Source organism: Lynx canadensis, chromosome B4, assembly GCF_007474595.2.
Source record: "Lynx canadensis isolate LIC74 chromosome B4, mLynCan4.pri.v2, whole genome shotgun sequence".
NCBI classification, from domain to species: domain Eukaryota; kingdom Metazoa; phylum Chordata; class Mammalia; order Carnivora; family Felidae; genus Lynx; species Lynx canadensis.
The window spans coordinates 127,148,448-127,164,507 of record NC_044309.1 but is presented as its reverse complement, the minus strand read 5'-3'; the positions used below and the strand labels follow the sequence as shown (position 1 = coordinate 127,164,507).

General features: G+C 47.5%; 2 protein-coding genes across 2 annotated transcripts in view; one reads left to right on the top strand and one right to left on the bottom strand.

Annotated features, from left to right (window-relative positions):
• The window catches only part of TIMP3 (TIMP metallopeptidase inhibitor 3), a 59,266-nt gene extending 47,343 nt beyond the window's left edge, over positions 1-11,923 (bottom strand). The window contains exon 1 of the mRNA XM_030320499.1: positions 11,523-11,923. Coding sequence (XP_030176359.1) covers positions 11,523-11,643 — 121 coding nt within the window. The 5' untranslated portion in view covers positions 11,644-11,923. The remainder of the gene's footprint in view (positions 1-11,522) is intronic.
• SYN3 (synapsin III) overlaps positions 1-16,060 on the top strand; it is a 420,949-nt gene that overhangs the window by 167,505 nt on the left and 237,384 nt on the right.

Sequence of the window (16,060 nt, the reverse complement as noted above, 5' to 3'; positions counted from 1 at the left end):
CTAGCTTCTCTCCTAGAAGACTGGCAATCTGGTGATACTAGGCTCAACCTTCTGAGAGACTGGAGCACCAGCTGTCCCTTAGAGAAGGCACATGGACACTTCAGCCCACCACAGTTGCCACTGTGCTCTATTGCCTTCCCAACTCCAGTACCAATGATAAACTGCTACTTAACATCACATTTGTCCACTGTTTTTCTGTGGCTTATAATAAAGAAATATTTTTAGTACCAAAGTGGGAAAACAAGAGACCAGGTAACCCCATGTACATTTTTTGGTACAAATGAGGCATGTTTCCATATGTTTCCCAGGCAGACATCAAGCTTCTGTGATGGGTGACTTTAGGCATTAGGGTTTGTGATCTGACCTAGATGAGAGGTAGGAAGACCTAGGCCAAGAGAGAATGAACAAACAAACTGGAACTCACACCTACACTTGCCTGTTTCGGGGGTAGCCTTTTGCTTAGAAATGTACCCCAAGAGCAATATGGATATTGGGGCTCTCTTGCATCTCTCAGTACTTCTGGTAAACATTTGTAGCAAGAAGCTACAGTCATGGGAACCTGGAGTCTCTGTCCTATTGTTGGGGAGGGGAGTGGACTATGATTGCCCAATAGGGCACATGTTTGATCTGGGTCTTCTTTATTTTTTTTATGTTTATTTATATTTAGAGAGAGAGTGTGTAAAAGGGGGAAGGGGAGAGAGAGAGGGAGACAGAGGATCCGAAGTGGGATCTGTTTTGGCAGCAGAGGGCCTGATGTGGGGCTCGAACCCATGAGCTGTGAGATCATGACCTGAGCCAAAGTTGGACACTTAACCAACTGACCCACCCAGGCGCCCCTTGATCTGGGTCTTCTAAACCCCTTCGTCTTTCATGTAAACCAAGTTCCATCAGATCGCACACATTTGAATCTCAAGTCTTCATCTGAGCCAGGCCTTCCCAAGAGAACTCTTCTCAGCTACAGAGGTTTGAGCTGAGCCATTAGCCACATTTCCTGGAGCTCAGGTAGACTGTGGATCAGGAAGACCTTATTTTAATGTGTATTGAATCTAAATCCCACCTCTTTTCTGTCAGCTCCAGTGGTGGTGTTAGTGGGGATCAAAAGAATTTTTACCAAGCTTTCCAACCATCAATGACAGACACCAAAGTGACCTTGATTTTAAATTCCAGCCACTGACTAGGTCTGCAAGGTTGCTATCTGTTTGGCACATCAACTCTTCTCCAACAGGAAGTTTGATGGCCAAATATGTCATCCGATAAAGCATGTCAGCTCATTAGCGGTTTTGTTCAGTTGCAGCCCTCATCCGCTTTTACAACCACAGAGATCCTGGCTCTTATCTTAATAGACCATATTTCTAAAGAAGTTACCTCCTGAAAGGTGTTGTTGATGGATTTAGGTGCCCAATTATTCAGCCAGACTAGAGATCCCCCTCGAAGGGAACTTGACACGTAGTAAGCATTCAGGAAAATACCATTACTAGAAGTATTTGTGGAAGAGGTGCATACATACCACAGAGAGCCAATCCTGCTATTTTACAGAGAGAAGCCTAAAATCCAGAGATGCTGACATCACCAAGGTGTTTCCAAAATCAGGTGGTGACCCAGATCTAGACCTCAGGTGTCCTGATTCCAGTGCTCACTCCTGTACACTGCACATCTCCCAGCCCCAGGATAGACGGGGTAGATGGGGGCACAGGATATGCACCCTACATCCAACTTCAGTGTCACTGATCCATTTCCCAGGCCCTCCCATTGGCCACCCCAGCATCTTCTACCTGTGCCTGTCAGAGTCTAGGAGTATAGGACTTGGCCTCCCAATTTCACATGCAGGCTGTGTGGCCAGGTTCTGGAACCACACCAGTTCTGACTATCCACATCTGTTTAATTGGAACAGTGACCCTCACCATCCTGTTTTCCTGGGTGGGGTGTTGTGATCATCAAATAAGATCAGGTGGACTTAAGACTCTAAAGTAGGGAACTTGGTTGTTCCTCTGTTTTGTGGGAGTCAGTATGGTTGAGTGGGAAAACATTAGACTGAGGAATAGGGGCCAAACAACCATGGTTTTGAAACTCAGCTCTCTGTATGTGACCCCAAAAAAATCATCTCTCCGAGCCCCATTTTCCATACCAAAATTAAGTGAGAACATGCATTCTGCCATATAATATAACAACACTATAACTAAAAGCCAATATTTATTGAGTTTTTAGTCTGTGCTAAACATTCTCCTTGAATTATTTCACTTATTTACCAACCCAGTGTGGTACTATTATTCCCCCTTATGAGGAAATTGAGGCCAGAGAATTTACCCAAGCTCAGGAACAGCAGAGCTCACAAGAGCTACTATGTTTCCAAATCTTAAAGGCTATGAGTCTATTCATGGTGATCAAGTCTAAGTCAAAAGGGAATCCCTCCTAACTTCTGAACCACAAGGATCAGCCAAACACTGGTGATCCTTCAAGTCACAAAACCATGTCCTCATGAAGTCTGACTTGGGTTGCCAGGCTCACCTTCCCACGCTTTAATCTGGGGGATTACAGAAGCCCTGAATTTCTGAATGAAACCATCCTTCTCTGCAAGCAACTGGGCTATCTGATGCCTAACACCCCCATTCTGAGACAGATCAAAGATGGAAGGAGAGGAAGAGGGAGGGAATAATTGTCATGCACTATTTAAGGTCTCTGGTTCCAGAATGGTTCTGGTCTGCTCAGGATTTCCTCTCCCTCCATCCCCTGCCCCGCTGCCCATCCACCCCTGTCATTCAAGGGTTCTGTTTTTCCACTGGCTGAACTTTACCTTGGGCTTTCTGAGGACAAATCTCACACCTTTCCTTCGCTTCCCCACCCCCACAAAAAGCCAGGTGGCCACAGGCCTGGGAATACTTAGCGTCTCTCCTCTCTGTGCCGTGAATGCCACTGTTAGGGGATAAGGTTTACATGCACATAAATCAGAACTGGGTGTTGGGCCACATGGACCATTCTTTCTGTGGCAGCCAAACCATCCGGGGCTCACAGATGGCTATAAGTGCATCAGGAGAGGTTCTTTAGGTCCCCTTCCCTCCTCCAGACATTAATATTTTAGCCACCGAGCAAAACATCCTCTTAGTTCCACCACGGCTGAGATGGACACCTTGTAACCTCCTGTCAAACACTATTTAATGAGTCCCTTTAGCTAGAATCAATACATACCGGTCTACTCCAGCCTGTCAGAGATTAACATAGGAAAACAGATCCCTGAACCCACGTAACCTCTGAGAGGGTATACAACTCACCCAGGACGTGCTAGTGACCTGCCAGCTCTTCCAGCCCACTCCTAGCACTGTGGGTAACCAGGAAGATGGTAAGGGTAGTGAATGCATGGGCCTGCCCACGTGGAGAAGGGATGGTAAAGTGGTGTAAAGCTAAAGAACCACTCTCAGAAGAGTGAAGAATAGTGATCTGCTATGGTCCATGAGCTATTTTTAGCACTTCAGTAAGCCAACCCAAATCATACAATAAATCATCCAATAAGAAAGCTTCTCAGGCTTAAGAAGACACCAGGTTTCTTTGCTTTGGGCTGCAATTAGTTTGTGTGTTAGCTAATTATGTCAGAAAAATGACTGGCTCGCATCGGCCATTATAAATATCTTTTAACTGGTTTTTGTGGAAAAATAATTGACACACAAAAATGGGATGGTTAATTTATCCAAACATGGAGTCCATGGAGGGAAAGGTAATAAAAATAGTCCTTGGCATTGACAAGGCTGGAATCGCTGGTTCAGTGGAAGGAGCACTGGCATAGGGATCAGACATAGGGTCTGAGGCTTGGTTTTGTTAGGACCATACGGCAATAAAATCGGGGGCAGCAGGGGAGGACAGAGCTGGCGAGGCTGGCTATGGAAGAAAACCAAAGAGAAGCATCCCGAGGGGAACCCTGGCAGCAGGGAGTCCAAAAACCCATGTGGAGGAAGCTGCAAAAGGAGAAGCTCCAAGGCTAAGGAGTCCTAGCCCTTGGTCTACACCGATTCAGAATACAACTTTTGCATAGACTCCATTTCTTAGAGGTATGATCTTGGACAAGCAATTTCATGCCTCTAGCATCAGATCGCTCCCCAGGCAGCTGGGATGGGTGGTATCCACCTCACAGGGTGACTGATACGCACGCAAGGATTTTGGTGCAGTGCCTGGAGCATAATACATACCTCTCAGGGAAAGGTAGTTGTCATTTTTGGTGATCCTCTTCTGAAGTGACATTTAGAGTCTCCAAGTTTTTTTCCTCTGGAAGCATGATGGAGCACCATGGTCAGAAGATGGGACTGGACTTAGCAAGTAGTGCAGACAGCCCAACAGGTCCTTCCCCTCTCAGAGGGGTTAGATGTGTCCCTCTGGGTGGTACACAGCCCTTAGGTCTCTCCCAGCTCAAGAATGACTCACTCTGGGAATTTCCCATGCAGCTTTGGAGAATTTGATTTTTACTAAAGATGGTGTTTCAGCATGTTCACAATTTGAGCAAGGTGTGACTATTTTGCACCAGTGCTAGGGAGTGGGCAGGGAAATGGGACCAAATGAGACCTCAAGAACGGGAAGTCACTGAGGGTGTTCAAAGCTGAGGGGACAGCATGGGGCAAGACCCAGACAGAATCTGAACAGCAGGAGCTAGAAGGGCATGGTGAGAGGGTGATGAAGAGGGAGGCAGGAGTAAGACTGGCCCTCTTTGGAAACATTTATGACACTCCATCCCAAGAGTTCAATGAAGGGTTTTAAGCAAGACAGTGAAACTGTCTCTTAAATCAGCACTTCAAGCTCCCATACTGACCCCAACATGTTTCTTGACTAGAACCCACCATGCTTGCCTCTCCGCAGTCCATCCATTCCCAGCCACGCACCATCCAAATGCACCAGCAAGGGCAGTAGGGCGACACAAAGGGAGGAGTTCTCTCACTGTCACCACGAGTCTGGCCAGGGCCAGGCAACGAGGGGACATCTTTGAGGCAGCACGTGTCTTCAACATACAGCCACATGTGTCTAGACCTGAGCTCATGACAAACCCCAAAGCCAAGCAACTTAATGTGATGAAGGGCCCCTTGCTTACTGTGAAACCAAAAAAATAAAACCATCTTCAACTGAATGACTCCCAAGCTGCAACAAGTCAAGAGCCATGGCTTTTGGGGGCGCTTAAGCCCTTCTCTCCCTATAAAAATGCCCCCATCAACTTGGTCCAAGTGGCCCTAGTTTCGCTCCCTTTCAGAGGGACAAAAGGATAAGCAAAAAGGAAAACTTCAGACAATCACTAAAAATGATAAACTGTGTTGCCATTTGAGAGAAGCATGAAGTCTCTCCAGCACAAGGCTGTAATAGTTCTTCTATCCCTTCGTGTTGCACATCTGAAAAGAACCATGTGAACAAAGCCACTCTGGAGGGCAAACTGGCAGGTGCTGTTAAAATGTAAAATGCACCTACCTATGTCCAAGAATTCCAGTTGCACATCTGCCATGAAGAAATATTTGCACATGTGAACAAGAGAATGAGACATCTATCTATTGCAGTGCTTTTTGTAAACATGAAAAGTTGTTAGAGGGGCGCCTGTGTGGCTCAGTTGGTTAAGCGTCCGACTTTCAGCTCAGGTCATGATCTCCCCGCTCATGAGTTTGAGCTCCACGTCAGGCTCTGTGCTGAGAGCTCAAAGCCTGGAGCCCACTTCTGATTCTGTCTCCCTCTCTCGCTGTCCCTTTCCCACTCATGCTGTGTCTCATTCTCTCAAAAATAATTTAAAAAAAATTTTTTAAACATTGTTAGAAACCTAGACATCTGTCAATAGGGAAATGGCCAAACAAATACATCCTACAGGGATATATATTATAGTAATATAATAGTATACAGTAATATATAACATATAGTATGACAAATGATATAATATAAGGCAATTAGCATATAGTATAGTAGTTGATTATACTTTAGAGCCAGGCTGCTGGATTTTAAGTACAGGCTTTGCTACTATCTTGAACAAGTTACCTAATTTTTCTAAGCCTCAGTTTCCTCATCCATAAAATGGAGATGACAGAATAGCACACCTGCCTCATAGGATTATCGAGAGAATTAAATGAGTTAATGCACGTTACCTCCTTAGAATGGTGCCCAGCATACAGTAACCACTCTATGCTTGTTAGCTTTTTAATTATAATGAATTGCAATCCCTTGGAATACTATACATAGAATGAAGCAGATCTATATGTATATTTGCTGAGAACAAGACCTAATACATATTGTTCGGTTACAACAAGCAGAATGCTATATGCAATATTCCACTATTTATGGTACTCTACTGTACCTGTGTCTAAGGGGAAAACTACTATACATTTTCCTTGGGTACCTACATATGTAAATGCATCAGGAGGAAAAGATCCAGAGAAGCTAGAATGAGAGAAAGTGCTCAAAAAGGACGTTACCCTTATATAATTTAGACAGATGATAGATGATTAGATAGATAGATAGATAGATAGATATGGATTGATGACTGGCGATGAATGGACGATGGATGGATGGATAGATGGAGGGATACACATGTACACACAGATACATACATACATGGGTGTAGAATGTATTTACATAATACTTGTGACTTTTAAAATGTGGAGAAAAAAATTAAAAGGCCAAGGTGTTGCAAATTATTATTCCCCTTTTATAAATGAGGAAACCAAAGCTTAAAGACGTCCAATAACATGCCTAAGTGCACACACCAACAAGCCCCAGAGGAAGGATTTAAACCCAGCTCTGCCCACCACAAGGCCTTTCCACCACCCCAGGCTGCCTCTCAAGGCCACCCAGGAGGTGACGATGACAAAGGCTAGAAGAAGGGGCCTCCTTGTCCATACTGGCTGGAATGGTAAAAGCCAAATGCAATGGAGAATTGTGTTGTTGTTTTTGTTTTTAATTAATGAACCTGTTGGAATGTGCCATTCAGCAGTGGAGCTGAATAGTTCCTGCTGTTCCTGCAAAACAAACAAAAGTCCCTCCACCCAAGCCACTTCTGTGGCCACTTTTCTAGCCTTATCTATCCAGGGACTGTGAAAGGGACACAGAACCGTGGGAGAGGCACCTTCTCCAGCCAGCCAGGACCCAGTCTCTGGTGTTCCTGCCACCACACCAGCCATCTACATAGAGTGGGCACCTCATCCTGGGCAGCCCCAACTCATCCCCATCTAGAAGAGGAAGGGTCGTAAAGCCCAAGATGTCTGGTCTCCATTAGCTTTACTTCTCCTGGGTCTCAGGGCGATAAACTGAGTCATTACTTTACTTGACTTGGTGGTTTTGAGGGTCTCTTTCATAGCCAAAGAACATTAGAAATTTTTCTTTATTTTTGTCTATTTATGCCCTAAAATGATAACAATAATAACAATAACAACAGTAATAATAATAATTTCTCCCTCCTAGAAGATGATGTTTACTTAAAACCTCAGGTCATTCTGGCTCTCTTCATACTTTTTTTTTTAACTTTTCTCTCTTTTTTAAAAAATTATTTAAATTCAAGTTAGTTAAAACACAGTATTGTACTGGTTTCAGGAGTAGAACCCAGTGATTCATCACTTACATATGACACCCAGTGCTCATCCCAACAAGTGCCCTCCTTAGTACCCATCACCCATTTAGCCCATCCCCCAACCACCTCCCCTGCAGCAACCCTCAGTTTATTCTCTGTCTTTAAGAGTCTCTTATGGTTTGCCTCCCTCTCTGTTTTTATCTTATTTTTCCTTCCCTTCCCTTATGTTCATCTGTTTTGTTTCTTAAATTCCATATATGAGTGAAATTATATGACATACTTTTAGTGACAACTTCCCCAAATTAATAAGTAAAGCATTCTTCAGATATTAACCCTTCATTCCACTTCAGTCCAAGGAAGGGTCTTTTGCCTTAGAATATCAAGAGTAAATGACATTTAAAAAGGTTTTGAAGAACTGCATGACTAAGAAGGAATTAGCCTTAGCATTTAGTAACTGGGTGACCTTGGACAAGCACAACCTTTCCCAGACTTGATGTTTTCCATCTGAAAAAATGGGTGTGATACCTACTCTTAAGGTTGCTGGGTGGATGAAAGACACAGGATCTGTGAAGTGCTTGCACCTAGTAGGGGTCTGGGAGATGTCTCTTCCTTCCTATGTAGTGCAGTTTCCTCTTTCTAGAGTTCCCGAGATTCAGAAAGCCTGGGTCCTCTCCCCAAGTGGCTGGCTCCTCTCTGAAGTCTGAACCTTTTTATTTTCCTTAGGTCACAAAGCCCAGTGAGGAGTGTAATTGTGTGTGTGTGTGTGTGTGTGTGTGTGTGTGTGTGTGTGTATGAGAGAGAGAGAGAGAGAGAGAGAGAGAGAGAGAGAGAGAGAGAGAGAGAATAGATCTGGCTTCTTTGAAAATGGCTTCTTTGCTAAAACCACAACCTCAGATCTGATACCAAAAGAATCTGCTGGCATTGGTCCCTGTCAAAACAATTTGGAGATATCCAGAGACTGTCCTCCAGGGCTGGCAGCGGGCCCCCAAGCTGAGCCTCACTCTTGAATTCCCAACAGTCTCAGGAGGCAGGCCCCAACACTCTATGGCACAGCCCCATTCCTCTATGCAAAGGAGGCTGGAGAGAGGGCTTGGCATTCTGAAGCAAAATTCTCTCTCTCTATTGCCCGCCCCCTGCAGAAACCACACACACACACACACACACACACACACACACACACACACATCAATTTTCAGAAGGCTCTTGGCACTGCCTGCCCCTTCCTGAGCTGGACCGAGCTGCTGGAGCAGGATCTAGCCAGCCAAGGCTGCCTTCTTCATTCCCAGCCCTCCTCTCCTCCTCCAGAGTCAAGGTTTTGTCAGGAGTTTCAGGGGCAATGACTGGTGGGGAGGGGGCCACAGACCTGGCTGCTGCCAAGTCCTTTTCTTTCCCCCACAGTATGTTTTATAAGCCAGCATGTAGTTTATTCTTCTCCTAAACACTTCACTAGGGTGCAGGGCCTGGAGTTGCCATAGAAACACCTTTTAACTCCTCCCCACCAGAAAGCAGTGCCAATCCCCAGGGTTTGGGGGGAGAAAGGCAAAAAGAGACACCTGTGGATGAGGAGAAAAGAGAGGGAAGACCATGGGGGATTCTTTAGACAGGGCCAAGTCAGGCATGCGGCGCCCTTTGCCCGGCAACATGGCAGCCGGCCACAAAGAGAAAACAGCCAGGAAGGTTCTGGAAGAGGAAGCTAGTGGTCTGGCTTGAGCGTCTTTAATGGGCTACAGCGTTGATTAGTGGGGTCGTAAGGGTCAAGAAGGATGGGGAGCTTCTACACATCTCCTTCACTGAGAGGACAGGCAGAGCTGCAACCCAGACTGGAAACCAGAAAGGCCAAAACAAGAAAAAACTGGGAGCCACCTACTGGACACCGGCAGAGTAGTGTAAGGCAGTGGAGGTCAACAAGCAAGCAGCCCACATCCACACCTCCCATTTTTAAAAGCATTATCTCATCCCCACCACTAGTGCAGTGCACCAAAGCTAGGCAGGACGATTTGGAGTGGTGCCAGCATATCGAAGATTTTTTGTTTCTTTTTATTTTTGCTACCACAATGTTCTGGTATGTGGGTACTTCCTGGCAACTTAGCCTTTTCTCTGGGCAGTTTTTTGAGGGAGGAGATTTCTTGAAGAAATCCAGAGGAATCACAAGAAACTTTCTGCATCAGCCCGGACCCACAGCAGGAAATCTAAACAATAAACAGAGTCCATCAGCGCAGCCATTAAAAGCAGGGTCTCCTTGCTGCTCTTTCCACTGTTTTCTGGTGAACTTGCAGGGTGAAAACTCAAAAGCCAAGGGCAAGGGGGAGGCATGAGGTCCCTGCACACCAAAAATCCAAGTGAACACACCCAAACCATTGTCAAGCAGAAGAGGACGCCCTGACTCCACCTGTCAGCCTCCTGGACTCCTTACTAACCCAAACCAGACCCCACCAGCGGCAGCAAGAGTGACTTCCAACACTACCCAGGTGGGAATGTCACCAAAGGGGTGAGGATGGAGGAGGGACAGGCCAAGTGGAATTTGGGTGGGGGCGGTCAGAGGAGAAAGAGGAAAACCTTCCAGGTCTCAGGCAGCCCGAAAGAATCCTTCAGGCAATCCACAAACCAAGGGGCCAGCCAGATTCCCCGGGGAATGGGAAGGGTGCACAGCATGGGCCCCAGGAAACTCTAACAAGGGTGACCCCAGGTCACAAAACACCCACGCCTGCCAACTGGACTGACCTTCTGGTCACCACAGCCACCTCCCTGACTTCTCCTAGGCTCAGCGGGGCCCACCAGCAGTGCCCCTCCCAACTCTAGCTGCCTCCCTTGCCAGGCTCCTGTCTCCTCCCCCTCCGCCCCTGCAGCACACTTGTGGAGGCCCTCACCCAGGACCCAGTGGAAAATTTTCCTTCTTCTTTATGACTTAAAAACACACGCTCCATTCTTCACCTCTGAATTGACACAGGCAGAGGGCAGCTAGACTGTGCCCCACCCCATCCCAGCCCAAGTACACACACACACACACACACACACAGCAGGGGCCACTGGACTTGCATGCTTTATGAGCTGGAAAGGAGAGGAGAGATGTTTTCCAGCTGCTACTCCCCCTCTGGCCATCCAAACACAAGTGTCCCAAAACACTCCCAAACAAGTTCTCCCAGGACACTCGAAAGGCCCTGGATAGAAACTGGTTCTACTTCTTACTGAGTCTCTAACCAAGACACTAACTCCAGTTTGGAATCATCACCATGATGTGACCCTTGGCATCTTTGTTCTTTTGGTGACAAATCTGTTTCCCACTGCTCCTTCTCCCCCTCCCCACACACAGTCAAGGGGGAAAAAAAATAGCCTTCCTGTGAATTCTCACAGCTATGTGATAAGTGATCCCTACACACGCCGCCTCCTGCTTGCTATCAACACTCTCAAATACAGTTCCTCCAGGGAAGGGTCAACCCCACAGCTTTCTTCTCATTTTCCCCCCTTAAATCCACTCAAACTTGGCAGTCCAAGAAGCTCGGTTAGCAGTTGCTTGGGAAGTGGGAGACTGCGTTGGGTCTCAGTGAAAGGAATGAACTTCATGGGTGCAGGAGAAAATGCAAACTCAGAAAACTTCAAGATTCTCCTGCAACTTTGTGCACATGGCTGGCAACTTTTTTTCAAACTATTGAACATCCCAATACTTTAGTTGGTTGGCATTCCAAGTTTTAGGAATCCTTTCCCACCCTTCTCCCCCAGCACTGCCTCTCGTGATAGTGAAAAGGGAAATGTTCCAGATGTCAAAAGGACCAACAGGAGAGCAAAGGCTGCAAGGGGTTCCCTCAGCCACCGCGGGTTTTCTCTGCAGGGCATCTGCGCCTTCAGCCGTGCCAGGTCCTCCGACCGAAGAAACTGGGTTTTGCCACCCCACCCCAAGCTGAGGCAGAGAAAAGGAGCCGGGCTCGCCATGCCACCCGGAGCTGCGCCGGGGTCAGGACTGCAGCGCGAGAGCGGGCACCGCGGGGGCTCTGGCGGGGACACCCGGAGCGCTTACCGATGTCAGAGTTGCAGAAGGCGTCCTGGGGGTGGCTGGGCGAGCATGTGCACGCCTCGGCGCCCCAGTGCCCCAGGCTCCAGCTGCCCAGGAGCACGACTAGCCCGAGCCAGGGAGTCATCGCCGCTGCCGCTGCTGAGGCTGCTGCTCGCCTCTCCAAAGTTGAAGCGCGCGCCGCTGGAGGGGCCGCTGCAGCCCGAGCTCGCCTGCCCGGCCGTGCGGGGCAACTTTGACCTCGGGCGCGCTGCCCTCGGAGTGCCCACCGCACGGGATGGGGTGCAGCGAGGCTGCCTCGGAGCTGGCGCACGACTCTGCGGGCCGGCGGTCTCTCCGCGAAGGAGCAGGAGCTGGGGCGGAGCAGAAGGAGGAGAAGCCGTCCGAGCGCCGCCCGCTGCCCGCTCTGCGCCGCTGCCGGGCGGCCGAGTGATATAGCGCGGGTCCCCCGGGCACCCCCTCTCGGGCACGCGGGGCCCGCCCCCACCGACCAATGGCAGAGCCGCATTACCTCATCGGCCCTCCGAAGGGGGCGGGGCCGGGGGCGCGGGCCGACGGGGCGGGGCCGCCCCGGACCGTTCAGATCCTTATAGGGAATAATGCGGCTGTGGGCACAGGAGTGGGTGAACCCGAACGCGCTCGGGACCTACGCTTCGCGGAGGGGCCCCCGGAGCGGCGCTCGCGTGTCCCCATCTCTCTGGTACCCTGACCACACACCCACCCTTCTCCCTGCGCACTTCTGATCCAAACCACGGTCGACTGCCACCAACCCGTCCTCGGGTCAGAGGCGGTCCTGGCCTTGGAGACCCCGACTGCCCCTGGTGGAAAGGCTAAGGAAAAAGGCCAAATTCTCCGCCTTCTCTGGAGAGAGCAGGGTCAGAGGGGAAAGAGCCAGCTGACGACCTACGCCCCCACCCCCGACTTTCCTGGATGTGAGGAAGCCATCTGCCCTTTGGAGCTGGCTATAATGGACTGTGGTTTCTCCAGGCTCACCCAGAGTAAACCGTGAAGGCATTCAACAAACACTGTTCTGGATGTTGTAATGAACAAAACAGATTCCTTGCTTGCGTGAAAGTTGCAGGCAATGCATCAGTGAATTCACGAATGCATTGGGTAATGTTCTAAGGTGATAGTACCATGAAGAAACAAAACTTAGTAATGGGTTAGAAATCACTGGGGAGGGCACCGCTTTCTATGTGCCAGTAAGAGAAGGTATCTCTAAGGAGGTGACGTTCTAGCTGAGATGTGAGCAGGGAAAAAGGAGTGGGAGGAACTCCTGTGGAAATCTGGGAGGAGAGAACACCAGTCAGGGAGAACAGCAAGTGCAAAGGCCCTGAGTTTATTTGAAAAGCAGTGAGTAGAAAGGGCAGGAGGAATGGTAACCCCACCAAGGCCAGACAAGTCTCCATCCTTCAGAAAGGAATTTGGGGGTGAACTGATCCCACCCTGCAGTAACACCAGATTCTGGAGAGCTATCCAGGATCCTAGACTACTAGCTGTAATGGATAATTGCCGGTAACTAATACTATAACTATCCTGATTATTGAGTAACATCTTGATTCTGCCTTATATTTCCATGCCACACCTCATTATATCTCACAAAATTTCTTTTAGATAGGAAAAGCACAAAGTATTATTGACACTTTCCAGATGAGGAAACTGGCACAGAACGGTGGCATGACTTGGCAACCAGCCAGGAACTCAGTTCATTCATTTGCACCGAAAGAAAGGCTTGATTTCCCTGGACTTCAGCAGCAACTAGCTGTCACCACGCAGATGCCCTTTTGCAGCTGGAGTCTTCTATCTTTCTCTTCGTGCTCCCTCTCTCCCTTTCTCTCCTAACTCATTCTGTTTAGAAAGACACTTGAATGTTTTGGCTATAGAAATGTTGAAAATTTGGAACAAAATAAGGACCGGGAATACTCCTCAGAAATGCAAGTTCAACTTCTTTCTCAGAAACCCTATTACATCTCAGAGAAGTGATATTGGGATGACAGAAGCAGAAAATTTCATTGAAAATGGTATTTCTGGGGTGCCTGGGTGGCGCAGTCGGTTAAGCCTCCGACTTCAGCCAGGTCACGATCTCGCGGTCCGTGAGTTCGAGCCCCGCGTCAGGCTCTGGGCTGATGGCTCAGAGCCTGGAGCCTGTTTCCGATTCTGTGTCTCCCTCTCTCTCGCCCCTCCCCGTTCATGCTCTGTCTCTCTCTGTCCCAAAAATAAATAAACGTTGAAAAATAAAATAAAATGCAACAAAAGTTTAAAAAAGAAAAAAGAAAATGGTATTTCTAAGAACATTTTTTAAACTCCTTCATCCCCTCCCCCTTAAGAATTGTAGCTATAAAGAAGGAATTAAGTTTTCTACATTTTTCTGCCTTATCCCCTCCCCAGCTTTTAAGCCCCTTCCCACCTTAACTCTAGCCATGGTCTGGCCCAGATAGATCTTTCCCCTCTTTCAATGTTTACCTCAGCACTTGGCTTACAGTTTCATGGAATATAATTGTATCATTTCCCCCAAGCACACAAAATTTTGTGAGACCTGAGATATTTGGCCACACTGTTTTTTAGCCCTCTGAACACAATAGGGTCCCAGGAGACTTGGGTGGGGGTATGGCCAGCAGCCCATTGAGTCTGGAGTAATGGACACTCCAGAGTCCACTCCAAGGATCCAGGTTGAATAAGGGCATACTTGGTGGGATTTGAGAGTTTTACTTAACCTTGCATGATGCCAGTCATGTGGAAGGTTTTAGAAGCCTTTCCAGACCAAGTCCACTTTGGATAAGCATCTTATGTGATAAAGGCTCTCTCTTCCTTTTTTTTTCTTGTCACTTTACGGTTTTGTCCAAAATGCCAATATTTCTCCAAGGGAAGGCTTCCCTCGAGCACGAGTATCAGGCAGGTAACTTTGGTTGAACTTCAAGCAGTAGGTTCCTTATAGGAAGAATCTGAAGCATTTGATTATGGCAGCTACTTAATTATGTAAGCACCAGGAGTAATCTGATTGTTTTTCCAGCTGAAAGGTAATGAAATTGCCTTTTGGTTTATTTCCTCCTGCTCCCTATCCTAAGCTGGTTCACACAGCCTTTGGAGTTCAGCTTCCCTTTCAGTCAGGAAGTTGCCCATAATGTCGAACTCCAGGGGACTCCCCTCAGCCCACCCATGAGAATTCAGCTCAGTCCTCTCCCCGAGGAAGAGGTGCCTTACTGCTAGGGTCAGCCCCGTCAGCAAGCAGACCTCACAGGCATCAATCTGGATATCATGGTGTCCATAGACCTACATAATAATATGTAAGAATTACTTTTTCAAGACTGTTTATAAGCTAGATGGAGTGGACCTGTGGCTGGTGGGAACAATGACCATACCGGACCTACTTTCCCTTGACAGCAAAGAACAGTGATAGATTTGTAAACCTTGAAAGAACTGCAGAAGTCTCGAAATCTCTCTGGCCTATCCTCAAACTTACCAAGCTTACCTGATATCCCCTTTCCTGGAACTTTTCCAGGGAAGGTGGGTCCACGTCCACCCCTTTATATCTAGTTACAGGATGCTGGAATCTATGAGAAGTCTCTCACAGACATTTAGAGGTCCTATAAAAGGACCCAAGAGACTATCCATCCTAATTTTATAGGTGGGGAAAGTAAGGTGATTCAGACAGGTGAAAAAACCGCCCAACCTATCACGGTCAGCTAGTGGCACAGCCAGAATTGGGTTGCAGCTGCCTAATTCCTTACCTGGCTCTCTCCCACACACTCATGGGTCTCAGTTCCCCCAATCTGCAGCACATGACCTAATGCTTACACCCTAGTCATTCGAAACTCCAACCACTCGTGGTCCTGAATCTGCATTTCAGATCTGTAGATGAGTTTCTTTCAGAGTCTCAGAGACTCTTTGCACAGTCTGTAACATGTGGAGAATTCCTCCTGCCACGTGCACTGGCTAAATGGTTCTCTATTATGATAATAATCATCTCTGAGCCAATCAGAATGCATACCGCTCTGTTCTCCCCAGAGGTTTATGTCTTGTGTGTTTTTTTTCCCCTTTCTGTATTATTATTTAATACTTTTTGAAAACATTCCAAACATATTACTGCAAAGTAATGCATGAAACTTTATTTCTGGGGGACAAAGAGAGGCTGGGTGGAAGAAAAAAAAAGCAAATGATGTGAGATTGGTTCCAAAAGTCACTACAGAAGGACAGGTGTGTGTGTGGACAAGTCACGTCACCTGTCCAGACCTCAATTTGTGTGTTTATTGGATGAGAGCTGTAACTTAATGGTCCCCAAGGTCCCCCTTGGCTCAAAAAGTCTAAGATCTCTTGGGAAACTCTCAAGGGCAAGGAAGGGAAGATAGATCTTGCCATTTAAACAGGTTTGAGACAAATCAAATGTGCCCAAGACTGAAGCACAACCATCAATCTCTCAGTCAACACTTATTGAGTTCCTATTCTGTGCTCTCCTTCAAGACTCAGGCTGAAAACAAAGATGGTGATGGTGAAGTCATAGGAGAGACCGAAGCTCTTGTTTCTGACAGGGCCCCGTGTAAACTACT